Consider the following 13,721-nt stretch of genomic DNA (forward strand, 5'->3'; position numbering starts at 1 on the left):
GCACGAGTTGTAGGATTCCATTTACATGACGTGTCCTGAATAGACACACCTATGGAGATAACCACACTGAGTGATAGCTATTTTTAAATAGATTCTTATTTGTCCAGGACTGGGCAAGAGGGGACCAGGGAGCCTAGTTAAAGAATAAGGAGGTGTGGGGTTCTTCTAGGAGTGATGAAAATGTTTTACAATGGACTGTGGTGTTGGTTGGCCAACTCTTCGAATATACTAAAAAACATCAATTGTATACTTATAATGGGCGAATCATGTGGTATATGAATTATATTAATAAAACTGACACCAAAGGATAAAAGTTAAGTTCTCTTTTTTTAAGCTTTCCAGTAGGTGAACAGCAAATTTCATTCATGTATATTGAATCACACCCAGCAAAGAGGTGACCTACGCCATGGAAGAAACTGTGAAATGGGTTGGAAAAATAAATAATACACAGTTCTTGCTCAATAAGCTCATAATCTTGAAGGGTAAATAACCCGCACAGGATTGCAACAGAGGATGAAATTTTCTGGGTGTACCAAGGGAAAAGACACTCAGACTGATGAATGGGTTCCCAAACTTGAGAGTTAGGAGACTTGTTTATATAATGTCATGAAATAGATGTTTTTTTTTTTCTATTCATTTTCTATTCACTTCTCAGAATTGCCTGAAACAATGTTTTGAATATGTGCAAACTGGTGTTGATGGTGAAGGTTCTGATCAGATCAATACATAGAGTAATTATAGTTTTCATATGCTTTCAGTGCTAATCAGTAATAACATCTACTGTATTGAGGAGAAATGACTCATGTGCTTATACGTACATTGTTTAAACCCAAATATTAAAACTATACCAAGTTCATGGGAATTCCATGCTTCTTTTTTGTTAATCTAAAATTGTGTTGATTTTCCCTTTGAAAAGAAGTTTCACAAACATACAATAATCTGAGTTGATTCCCACATCCCACATCTCCCCTTAGCACATCCACTCAGGCCAGAAACTGTACTTTTGGTCAAGACCATCCACACTCCCTTACCGTCCTTACCCACTCACTAGTCACTATGAACCTATCACCACCCTTTCTTCTCTGCTTCCCCCTGGGTTTTCATTATCTCCTGTTAGTTCCCATCTTGTTCTTCTCAGAGCATAGGTCCAAGGGGCACATTTCTTTTTTTTTTAGAGAGCCCGATGTGGGGCTCGATCCCAGGACCCTGAGATCAAGACCTGAGCTGAAGGCAGATGCTTAACCCACTGAGCCACCCAGGGGCCCCATGGGATGCATTTCTATTGACTACACACTGGATGGTGTCCTCTGGAGCTGGCAACATGGCCGCTTTGCTACCTTAGACACCTTTTAACTGCAAATAATCCCATGCTTATTTTTGAAACATGATAAGTTCTGTGAAAGACTCAGCACTGGCCTGCGTACTGGAACCACCTGGCCCTTGTGTGCTGAACAAACACTTCTGTGATGAAAAGACTGACTCTGCTAGATCTGGAACTCTCACTTTGTTTTTCCATAAAATGGGCTACTAGCTAGCTCTCAGGATCACCTCAAATATTAAGCTAACTCCATAAGACATGTTTTTAAAGAGCATTTCCTGACATTGATGTTATTTTGAAGCAGTGACAAAAACAAAAATGGTTTTACTGTGGATTATGTAAATTAGATGATGAATTAAGATGCTCACAGTCTTGAAAGTCTGCTGAGTAGTAAATAGATTTTTAACAATATAACTGACATCTGAAATAATAATTGTTATAACAACAGCATATTTGAATGTCTTCCCTGTTGAGAAAATGCTTTCTTATTATAGTCTTGTTTAAATCTTCACAGAAATCCTATGATGTGATTAGAATGACTTCCTCTTGAATGGTGGGAATGCAAGTGTCCGAGCTTTAACCAAACTACTAAGAAATGTCGAAACTTAAACTCATGCCTTGTTTCTTTGTTTTGCATTTATTCATTCACTTGTTTCATAAGTATTTATCTTTTATTCATCCATTAAGTAAATATTTATCATGCGACACTCTAATACATGGTGACACAAAAGTCCCATGGTTTATGGTTTTATAACTTTTGGCCTAAATATTTTTCAGAGAGCTGAGGGAGCTTGATATGAAACTAATTGGACGATTTGCTAAATGAAGAACTCAATAATTTAAGGAAACTTATCTTACAATACAAGATTTGGAAGTTAGCAGCCAAGGTCGTCCTCTCATAGTCAACAGGATTATGCCCTGAACGAAGGTGCCTGGCCCAGGAGTGAGGAGTGTCTGAAATCCAGTCCATGCCCCCCTTGTTCAGCATGTGTGTGTGAGCACAGACTTGTGTCAGCCCTGAGGTGGGGTACAGGAGGGTCTTTCCAGTTCTTTGAAAGGCTGTTTCTGCCAACCTGGTAGTATAATGTCCCTATCATAACCCGTCACAACAGTTTAAGTGACCTCTACTTAAAATCATAGTTATTATAATTCAAGTTACATAACCACAATGGTTCCAACTGAGAATCTTTGTAGTGAGGTCATTTTTTGAAATGGAGCGAATGCTGTGTCCAATTTCTCAAAGAAAGCATTTTTAGAAAAGTTTTGGTAGCAAATAATGCATACTGTGAACACTTGACCCATTTTGGTTAAAGATATTATGTGGGAAAAAAGTTTCCAAGTACTAGACTACTAATTGTATTGGGGCAGTAATGTGCCCAGATTCAGTTTCTATGAGCCTCATTTGCAATCACAGATTAGATTCAGTTCATTAATTAAAATGAGAGATCCATGCACTTTCAATGTTAAAATTTTTGCCTTTTCAAGCCCTAAAACCGTATGAAGTGCTGAAATGTTGTTATTATTCCACTCCAATTAAACAAGGTCTTTAGAGGGTGAGAAAACAGCCTGGAGGGGAAACCTTTAATCCCTTTTGGCATTTTCCCCTCCATTGGCGTTTATGAGGAGGATTGCCAAGAGATGGCCCAGGAGAAGCAGGGCTGGGAGCTTCAGGGAGGCCTAACCCAGCTGCCGAGTGTGAGGTCCTAGAAGCTGGAATTCCCGACTTCCAGGCTGAGTCAGGAGGGCCCCACCTCTTCTCTCCAGGCGTCTACCTTTCCACACCCTTCCTCTCCAGCTCCATTTTCCTCTTCCCTCCCTTTCTGCAAAGTCTTCCTAAGTCAGGATCTACTTCCTGGCTGATGACTTTCCCTGACCTTCTGTCTCCCTGCCTCTTTCCTAGCACATGGGGAGAACAGCACCACCATCACTCACAAAATACTTACATTCTCCCATTCCTAAAACCTTACTTTCCTCATTTCTCTCAAGTTTTGTTTGTTTCATTAAGCTCCACTGTTGGAAATTACACTTAGACCCCTACATTCCTTAATGTTTAGGACTTGCTTCCTAGTGGTGATTTAAGGATTCTTCATTAGAGACGGAACGCCCCTTTAAGGAGAGGGTCTCCATTTTCTTCAGATTCTACTCTAAAACATTTTCTGTCCTTCTTCACTTGGCCCCAGTCCACCACTGACTGCAAATAGCCAGGGGCTGAAGAGGGACACTGAGATCAGGGTGTGACTATGATCTCATCAGTCTCTTCATCTGAGCCTCTACCTGAAATGCCCTTCAAGTTGGGACCACCCCTCCCAAACGATAAAACAGAACAATCACCCAATAAAAAGAGCCAAGTGGGTCTTTGCTATTTGTGGTGAAGAAGAGCATATTCTGACTCTTCCAACTCTCTTCATCCCCTGCTTTAGTCCAAGCTCCCCTTTCAAAAATCGAGGATGATTTCCATATTCAGTACAAGCACATGGTGTGCAGTGGCCCATAGATGTTAAAGCACGATGGTGGTAATGATGGAGGGGCTGACCTAACTAAGCAACCTTGAACCAGAACCTCAAAATCATAGTGTCTGACCATTGACAGCTAGACTCACTCCCACAGGCTGGTCTGCATAGACATAGGACATTATGACTTTTAACTTCTCTGTATCATTTTCCCCATATATTAAAAGGGATATTTTGGAGCACCTGGGTGGCTCAGTCAGTTAGGCATCTGACTCTTGATTTTGGCTCAGTTCATGATTTAAGGGTCATGGGATCAAATCTCGTGTCAGGCTCCATGCTTAGCAGAGTCTGCTTCTCTCCCTCTCTCTCCCTCTGTTCCTCCCCATGCACTGTCTCTCTCTCTCTCTCTCTCAAGTAAAGAAATAAATCTTTTTAAAAAGTGGATGTTTTGGTACATTGCCAATCAACTCAACTTTCTTTCAATGGTGGTCTGAAAAACTAACGTTCATTTAAATGATGCTTCTTAATTTAGCTTCTAAAGTTTTAAAAAATTGACTGAAGCCAACTATTTGGATAATTTTTTCTCCTCTGTTTCAGTAATAAGTAGCTTCATACATGGGACTAATGTAATTCAAGCTTGTGCAGTAAGGTAGTAAAGGCATTTTGATATATTATTGGATAGATGTAAATTGCTTAGACTCAGAATCCCAAATTAAGATAAGCAAGACAGTGCTGGCGCCACGGAGGTGTACTCCATAAGTAGCCTAGGGGGAAAGTGGATTAAATAGTATTAACCTATTGAAAGTGAAAGTGTAAGCAATTTTGCTTCATAGTTTCTAAAGGAATATACCCATACATCACAGGAGGCCTTCAGAACTTTCAGACACAGGAAACTGATTTCATATCTTAGAAACTTAATTTATGATAATTTTATAGCAGCAATCCAAAACTCATAAATCCAAAATGTTAAATGTTTAATAGTCTGGAAGAGGGGGAAAAAAAAAAGAGTTGAAAATAAGATTGCCTCTTTCTAAAACTTAAGAGCAAAGAAAAAAAGGAAAATCATAAAGATGAGATGCCTCTTAAATTATTCATTTCTATTTTTTTTTTAAAGCTAATTTAAGCAGAGGCTGGGCTACCAGCCCATTGTTCTGACCTGTGGTCCCTTAGATTTTACATTAGGATGCGATAAACAGTGAGCCATAATAAGGGCATCAAGTTTTCAGTACTGGGACGTGTTATTCGTAAGTCCTGTAACAGCAGTAAGTCTAAATCTGATGTTCTGTTTCGCTGAAGCTAGAAGGTTTTTCAATTTATGTAAAGAAGTGACTTAACTAAAGACTGGGAGAAGCCAAGAGAAGACATGAAATAGGAATGTTTCCAGAGGGAAAAGAGTATGAAGGGGATGCAAAGAATAAACGTCATTCGTTCCTGTTTTGTGAACATCGTAGGAAGCGGCAGATTCCACTCCTCGCTGCCAGAATGGACCACAGGGTTCTGAGTTGTCAGATGGGATTCTCCAACGCAGCAACCGCAGAGCAGACTTCTGCACTAAAGCATTTGTGATGGGACTTTCTCTTCCTCCTGAACTCTTGTTAGCAACGTTGTGTTTTGCTTTTCCATCACTGAAGGACGTTCTTTTCTCTTTCTGGCTCAAACTACAATGCGTGATCCCTGTGGATCTTTTAAGAACCTGTCCTTATTACTGGTTTAATATACATCTGTTCTACTCCCTGTCCAGTACTTATAATTATTGGTTACCACTATAAATTCCCTCCCTTTTAAGCTTAAAATGTAAACCCTTTCTGTCACTCAAGAAATCTTGCAAATCTTCCATTTCATTTTTCCTCTCCTTCCCTCACTGCACACACATTTCCTGTCTTTTAAAATTCTTGGGTGCTCCTGGCTCTCCAGCTTCTTTTCTGCCTTCTTCATTCTGAGAGCTTTCCTTTAAGAGCTACCAGGTGTCTTCCATTGCCGGCTCTAAGTCCTTCTAAAGCTCAAGTTTTCCACAGGGAAGAGCGATATGTAATGATTTGATTAGCCAGAAAAGTTTGTGTTTATACAATAAATATCAAAATGTTTTATAACCTACAGGGAAAACATCTAGAGGAGTTAATTTTTTCGGTTTTTAGCAAAATCGTTGTGTTCTAAGCACGCCCTCGTCTTCTTTATGTTGCCAACTGCTCTTTCCTGGGCTTCTAATGCTTAATATTTTCGTGCTTTTATCAAGCCTCTCTCTTAAAGTCAAATGCCACAGCGCTACTCCCAAATTTAACGTGTGCAATAAAGGAGCCCCATTTCGGGAGGGAGTGATGTGGTTATACGATGGCTGGAACTCTTTCTCCTACTGCCACCTAGTGGTAATTCTCCTCCCCAGACTTTTTTTCCCCGAAGAGCAGTCTGCAAATTAATTGCATGTAGGCAGACTCCAAGAGCTAAAGATACCCACGTGGAAATCATAAAAGTTTTATTTCACATTGTATTAAAATAACCCTGTTTAATATATCCAGGGAAGAATAGAGTCGCGATATTACTCTTTCCCTAAAAATAAAACTCTCACAACTTCTAGTTGAAGATTTAAAAAAATGTACCTGCATGTGAATGCGTCGAACCCATGACGTCAGCCACGCCGGGAGCTCTTCCACCTGCGCTTGCTTCCCACCTCCAGCCACTGTGGGACACAGCCTGATTCATGAGGGACCCCGGCACCTGAGCTAAGGAAGGAAGTCAGAGGCACGTGCATCTGGCCAGAGGGAGACACCATCCAAGATCAGCACCAGCTCAGGTCTGTTCCTGCGGAGATGTGAAGCGGCTACAGGCGTTTAGGTACTCAGAAATATGTGCAGTGGTTTTAAGTGGAGAAGGAAAACTTTATTTGGTCCGTGCCATGTACGGCACCTCTATCCATCTCCAGGCGGCACCCGTATGACCTCTGAGACTGGAAGAAGAGAACCAAGCGAACAAATCCTGTCACAGAGAACAGCATCAAGACCCCCACAGAGCTGATCTCTTGTTCTTCCTTTACTGATTAATTGATGGCTAAAATTTTCCTCGTTCGTGGTAGAATTGGGTCAACACTATGTCTCCAGCACCTCGCCCGGTTCTTAGTATATATAGTTAGGACTCAGGAAATATTTGTTGAATGAATGACTTTCACAAATGAGAAATAAGTGCTGCTCTGAATAAGTGAGATTAGGGAGGCCACTGGTTTGGTTTATGAAGCAGAATTTTACATGTTCGTACGTTTCATATTAATTCTGCAATTTCCTAAAGTTTATCCAGTGATAAATGAAACCAGTTTTGAAATCTGACATCTTAATTTGGATTCTTTCTTTGCAGCTCTCCACCAAAACCCTTTGTGCCAATATAACCTGTACCGTTTATATATAATCTACCACCTTCCAGAAATACAATTTCTTGACCGAAAACGTAAGGATACCTCTTACAGAGAAATATTTGAAAGGCAGTCTTATAGTTCACTAGTTTAAAAATGCTGAAAGTCTTTAAAAATAGTTCTCTTTGTAAGTGGAAGTTTTTCAATGATTTATTTTTGAAATTTTTGCTCTGTGAAACTTGCCCTAGTTTAGGAATTCATTTCTCTTGATCACTATGGAAAAGGCCATCTAACTGAGTGTGAGAATAGGTCTCCTCATCCTGATTTGGACATGAATGTGTTGAATGCCAAATCATCTATTCCTGGTATTTTAGTGTTTTATTTCACAAATGAAAGAATTGGACTAAATCTCTTAAGGCTTATTTAAGCTCTAAAAATTGTATTCTTTGCAATTCTGTAAACATATATATTAAAATTTATATATTCAATGATAACTTCTTTATGAATACATCTTAAACATTGTAGACAAACTACCATGTCTGATTTAACTGAGCCACAAAGATCAGCAGCCTCACTGCATTTACTTTACATTTCGGGGGAGCCTCTCTTACCTCCAAGTGTATTCCCCATCCCTCTACCTACCTTTCTATCTCTATAGGTTTGAACATTCTTAATAATTTATTACTAACTCCCCAACGAGGATATATAAAACCTACATTTATTCCTGTTATTCCTCACAGCCCTGAGGAAAGAAGGACAGTATCATAGCTGTGATTGCAGCCATCTATGGTGATGTGTTAGAAAGTGTTTGGGATGCATTAGGAGGATCTGTGCCTTGCGACATGAGTGGCATATACTGAGCATTTGTAAGATTATGGAAATCACTGTGACTGCCCTTCACGGTTTTGACAGTGTGTTCACATATAACATAGTTCAGATAAACACATTATTGAAACTCTTCAATTGTATTCTGAATGCCTCTGTATCTCTATAATGCTATGCAATAACATTACTATTTGCATTTGTCAGAAGTTACAGAAGATGAGAGAAGATCAATGATAACCGTTTTTAACCATAAAAGGACTCATGTCGTTCAATCAATAGCATTTGGAAGAAGAGTAGATGCCTCGTGGAATCCTAGAGCACCACTTAAACAAAAACCAGCCCAGAGAGTACCTCCAGGTATTTTGAAAAAGAAGAAAAATGAAATTAAAATTGCTCAGACTTTGGCTAACTGGATTGTAATAGCAACAACTGCAATTTATAATAAGTGCAATATCTACATAGTGAAATGAATATTTTCCAATTTTATTAGTCTAGTTAAAGCAATATGCAATTTTATCTTCATTTGTATATATTAAATTAAGTGAAGTAATAATGATAACAATGACATATTTTCTTGAAGTTCTTACTTCAGTTTCTAGTACAGTATAAAAGGCTCAGTAAATAGTCTGTTGTTACTATTACCACTATCACTGGGCAGTTCCACCAATTAAAACTATAAGTTGCTGATAATATGGAAAAAAATATTAAGAAGAAAGATAGATCATCTGCAATTCCTTTACCCAGAAATAATCACTGTTAATGTTTTGGTTGGATTCATATACCTTTAGTGATGTTTCATTTGTTGGAATTTAATTTCTTATACGTAACAGAAATACAACTTCAATGACTTAAGGAAGTAGAGTTTTTCTCACACAGCAAAGAGTACAAAGGTAGGGTGTGCCGTGTTAGCACAAGTTCAATGATATCATTGGTGTTCAAGAATATATGCATATCTACTCTTAGTGTGCTTTTTGGTTACAAGGTGGCTGTTACATCACCAGGCATCACAGGAGATAGAAAAAAAAAAAGGTGCAAAGACAAAAACATTTTCTTCATGACACTTTGCCCAAGAGACAAACATAGATTTTCAAAAAAATAAACCAAAAAATATTTTTTTAAAGATTTAATTTATTTATTTGACAGAAAGAGATCACAAGTAGGCAGAGAGGCAGGCAGAGTGGGTGGGGGGGCGGGGAAGCAGGCTCACCGCTGAGCAGAGAGCCCAATGTGGGGCTCAATCCCAGGACCCTGGGATCATGACCTGAGCCGAAGGCAGAGGCTTTAACCCACTGAGCCACCCAGGCGCCCCCCAAAAAATATTTTATAGAAATGTAGGAAAAAATATTAAATTGGGAAATAATTTTGAAGAAATTGCCCAGAATGCAGCATAGAGAAAGAAGAAGTAGAAAATACTAATTAGCTGTGAGACAAGAAGACATTAGAAACAGAAGGTCCAGTATCAGCTTATCTTTCCTGCAAGGAAAAAATAGAGAAATTGGGCAGAGGGCAATGTTTGAACTGATAATGACTGAAGATTTTCCAAATTTGATAAGCTATGAATCCTTAAATATTCAAAGACATAAATAACATACAGCGATGACAAAAACCCACACTGAAGGCAAAATGATCTAAAAATAGAATGAAAAAGGACATTACCTATAAATAATAATTTATAGATTCACAACAAAATCCCCAACTGCAATTATGAAGTCAGAATACAGTGATCCAAGACTTTTAAAATGCTAGGGAAAAGTAATTGTCAACCAAAAGTTCTACAACTAGCTAAGCTAATCAAAAATGAGCAAGAGATGAAAAAAAAAAAGGCAAAATCAAGACTTTCCCCTCAACTTTTTAATGTGAGAAATTTTCTAATAGAGGAAACCTTGAAGGAATATTAAATACCTACATATGCTCATGTATGATATGATTATTAGTGTTCTGCCCTTTTCACCCTTCATAGATGAGGCTTTGCCTTTTTCTTCATTAAGGACTTCCTCAGAAGCTTCTAGTTACGTCTGATTGGAAATCACCAACTCAATGTAAACTGGAAAACGTCAAAATACCACTGAACAATTTAAATGTTTTACTTGTTGACATCATGACTTTTCACTCCTAAATAATTTAGCCTATAAGTTTAAAAATAAGGACACTGTCCTATATGCCCACAATGCCACTATCATACCTAAAAAAATACTTTGTGTACAGATATTATTTAACATACAATAATACATATTCAAAGTTTCCCAGTTGGTTCAAGATGGTTGCTGTAGCTGCTTTTTCAACCCAGACATCAGTCAAGGTTCATAATTACATCTGGTTGTTATGGACCTTTATTCTTTTAAAATTAAAATAAATTTCTTTTTTTTTTTAATTATTTGACAGAGAAAGAAAGAGCACAAGTAGGCAGAGAGGCAGGCAGAGAGAGGGGGAAGCAGGTTCCCTGCTGAGCAGAGAGCCTGATGCGGGGCTCGATTCCAGGACCCTGAGATCATGACCTAAGCCGAAGGCAGAGGCTTAACCCACTGAGCCACCCAGGCACCCCTAAAATAAATTTCTAAACTTGTTTCCATGACTTTTTAGAGACTATGCCAGTTACCCTTTAGAATGCATCAATTTGTATGATTGTTTCCATGAGGTGTCATTGAACTTGCTCCTTTAGGGACTCCATGTCCTGAAGAATGGAAAAAATTTCTGTAGGCCATGTTCTGGATGCAGAAGGGACTAGTGTAGCGCATTGGTTCTGCAAATGTGGTCCCCAGACCAGTAACAGCAGCATCACTTAAGAACTCATTATGAATGCGAAATCTTACCCCCAAAGAGATCTACTAAATTAGAAACTCCAAGACCCAGAAAGCTGTGTTTTAACAAGCCTTTCAGATGATCCTGAGACACATACCAGTTAAAGAACCACCCGTGTAGGGACGCCTGGGTGGCTCAGTTGGTTAAGCAGCTGCCTTCGGCTCAGGTCATGATCCCAGCGTCCTGGGATCGAGTCCCGCATCGGGCTCCTTGCTCATCAGGGAGCCTGCTTCTCCCTCTGCCTCTGCCTGCCATTCTGTCTGCCTGTGCTTGCTCTCTCTCCCTCTCTCTCTCTGACAAATAAATAAGTAAAATTAAAAAAAAAAAAAAAAAGAACCACCCGTGTAGAGGAAAGAGCACAAAACACAAGTTTTGGGATCAGATCCCCCTAGGTTTGAACACCAGCTGTGTTAGTAGTTAGAAGTTTTATTAGCCTGGACATGAATTTGTTTCAGCTTTCTGATTCTTAAAAATAGGGACTGTATCTTCCTCTGGCTATGACGACACTCAGTATGGAAACATTGCCACTCCTGATCTACCACATATCGAGGGCACGATAAACTGAGCTGCTCTGTTAGTCTCGACCTTGGTTTTCTTTCACTTCATGTTAAGATGCGCAAACTGAATGTTATCACATTAGTCTGAGTGAACAAGGCTGTGCTAGGAAATGCATCCCCACATAGAAAATCTCCACTCCTAAAAATAGCTTACATAGTAACAAGCAATGTAAGACCACCCAAAATTTTTTCTGGCTACAATTGTTACAGGTGTGAGGAGGACCAATGATCACGATGTTTAGTACTTTTCTTTGGTGCAATCAGATTGCTTTGGAAAAAACTATTAGCATTTTATTCTCTTTACTGCTTTCCCATATTAAGCCTCTAAAAACAAAATCAGAGGAAGAAAGAATAGGGAGAGTGTTTTATTGCACTTGAGAGTTGTTCTTATTAATTCATAGCTATGTTGACTGTTGTCCTCTTAAAAATTGGCATGACTCTGATCTACTCATTTCCTACAGAATGCCAATATATCATAGCAACTAAATAGTATTTTTAGTCCAATACTTTAGCTTGGCTTATTTTAGCTTATCTTAGTAGCTGACCATGTATAATGAAACTAACAAAACCCACTATGTAATAGGTTTTTAAAATATGTCTTAGAGTTTTATAGTTTCTGTATTTGCTTTGATGTAAGTCTCATCTTGCTGTGACATGAACATTTAGGATTCTGAATTCTTTTACTGGAAGGAAACCACACCTAAAACTGTTCACACCACATTTTGATTTCATTATCTTTAATCTTAAATTGGGAAAGAAACCAATTATGTTCAAATAGCTCAAGAAGTAAAGGTCAACTTGGAATTTCTTTAAAACCCAGCTATCCATACTTGTCAAATAGATATGAGTAAAATACATGCACCTGTTTCCATTAATGTCTTTCGTGCTTCTTGCACGATAATCAACAACCTCAGAATTAAAACGCTGTGGGCTTTTTATACGGCTTTAAAGAAGCAGGTATTTACAGATTTCCCACCAGCTACCTAAATGGGAAAAGACATTAAGGGCATTTAAAAGAAATGAAAATAGGGGCACCTGAATGGCTCAGTCGGTTAAGGAGCTGCCTTTGCTCAGGTCATGATTTCAGGGTCCTGGGATGGAGTCCCACGTTGGGCTCCCTGCTCAGTGGAGAACCTTCTTCACCCTCTCCCTCTGTCTTTCCTCCTGATGGCTTTCTATTTCTCTCTCATGCTCACTCTCCTTCTTTCTCTCAAATAAAAAAAAAAAAAAAATCTTTAAAAAAAAGAAATGAAATGAAAATACCAAAAAAATTTTTAAATGTCTACTAGCGGTCCAAGTGAAACTGCTGGGTTTCTGTGATATTTGCTCTTTTCCCCTAAATAAGACAGAATTCCAGGTGCTGAGACGAGACTGGGGGATGATGTCCCTGAGCCTGGGCCTAGCAGCTGATGCATGTACTAGGAAGAGTAAGAAGAAAACCAAAAAGAAAATCAGGTAGACTGTTCAAAAAATGGTAGTTCGGACGCCTGGGTGGCTCAGTTGGTTGGACGACTGCCTTCGGTTCAGGTCATGATCCCGGGGTCCCGGGATCGAGTCCCACATCGGGCTCCCAGCTCCATGGGAAGTCTGCTTCTCCCTCTGACCTTCTGCTCGCTCAAGCTCTCTCTCACTGTCTCTCTCTCAAATAAATAAATAAAATCTTTAAAAACAAAAAAATGGTAGTTCACCACAGTGGGTGAATCCAGATACAAGGCAAGAAGACAGAATCCAGAGAAAAGTGAAAACTAGAAGTTTTTTCCTAAAGATTTATTTACATAGGGGCGCCTGGGTGGCTCAGTGGGTTAAAGCCTCTGCCTTCAGCTCAGGTCATGATCCCAGGATCCTGGGATTGAGCCCCGCATCGGGCTCTCTGCTCAGAGGGGATCCTGCTTCCTCCTCTCTCTCTGCCTGCTTCTCTGCCTACTTGTGATCTCCATCTGTCAAATAAATAAATAAAATCTTTAAAAAAAAAGATTTATTTACATATTAGAGAGAGAGAGAGAGAGCAGGAGTGGGAGGGGCAGAGGAGGAGAGAGAATATCTCAAGCCGACTTTGTGCAGAGCACAGTCTCATGCAGGGCTCAATCTTACGACCTTGAGATCATGACCTGAGCCAAAACCAAGAGTTAAATGCTTAACTGATTCTGCCACCCAGGTAGAAAAATTAAAAATTTTTCAAAATTAAAAGTTTTGAGCTGGGGGACTGAAGGTTCAGGAAGCCAGGCTTTAAAGACATCCCTGATTCTGGGTAGCAGGGACACCTGGCAAAACCCAGAAAGCAAATGCCAAACGCTCTTTGTGCATGAAGCCTCAGAGAGGTAGCAGAGGCCAGTGTGAGATCTGGAGATTGGTTGGCAATTGAGAAACGTGTAGGGTCAGAAGAATCTGTGAAGGCAAAAATCAGCAGGCAGCAGAGCACACCATGGAAGCCAGGC

The 13,721-nt window shown here is 39.4% G+C and overlaps 1 protein-coding gene across 1 annotated transcript in view; it reads left to right on the forward strand.

The window, feature by feature from the left end:
- The window catches only part of LOC111147454 (leucine rich repeat containing 72), a 47,615-nt gene that overhangs the window by 30,338 nt on the left and 3,556 nt on the right, over nucleotides 1-13,721 (forward strand). The window contains exons 6-7 of the mRNA XM_022503465.1: nucleotides 7,111-7,200; nucleotides 8,135-8,287. Coding sequence (XP_022359173.1) covers nucleotides 7,111-7,200; nucleotides 8,135-8,287 — 243 coding nt within the window. The remainder of the gene's footprint in view (nucleotides 1-7,110; nucleotides 7,201-8,134; nucleotides 8,288-13,721) is intronic.

Source organism: Enhydra lutris, unplaced genomic scaffold (genome assembly GCF_002288905.1).
Source record: "Enhydra lutris kenyoni isolate GAN:26980312 unplaced genomic scaffold, ASM228890v2 scaffoldscaffold16, whole genome shotgun sequence".
In the NCBI taxonomy this organism is placed as follows: domain Eukaryota; kingdom Metazoa; phylum Chordata; class Mammalia; order Carnivora; family Mustelidae; genus Enhydra; species Enhydra lutris.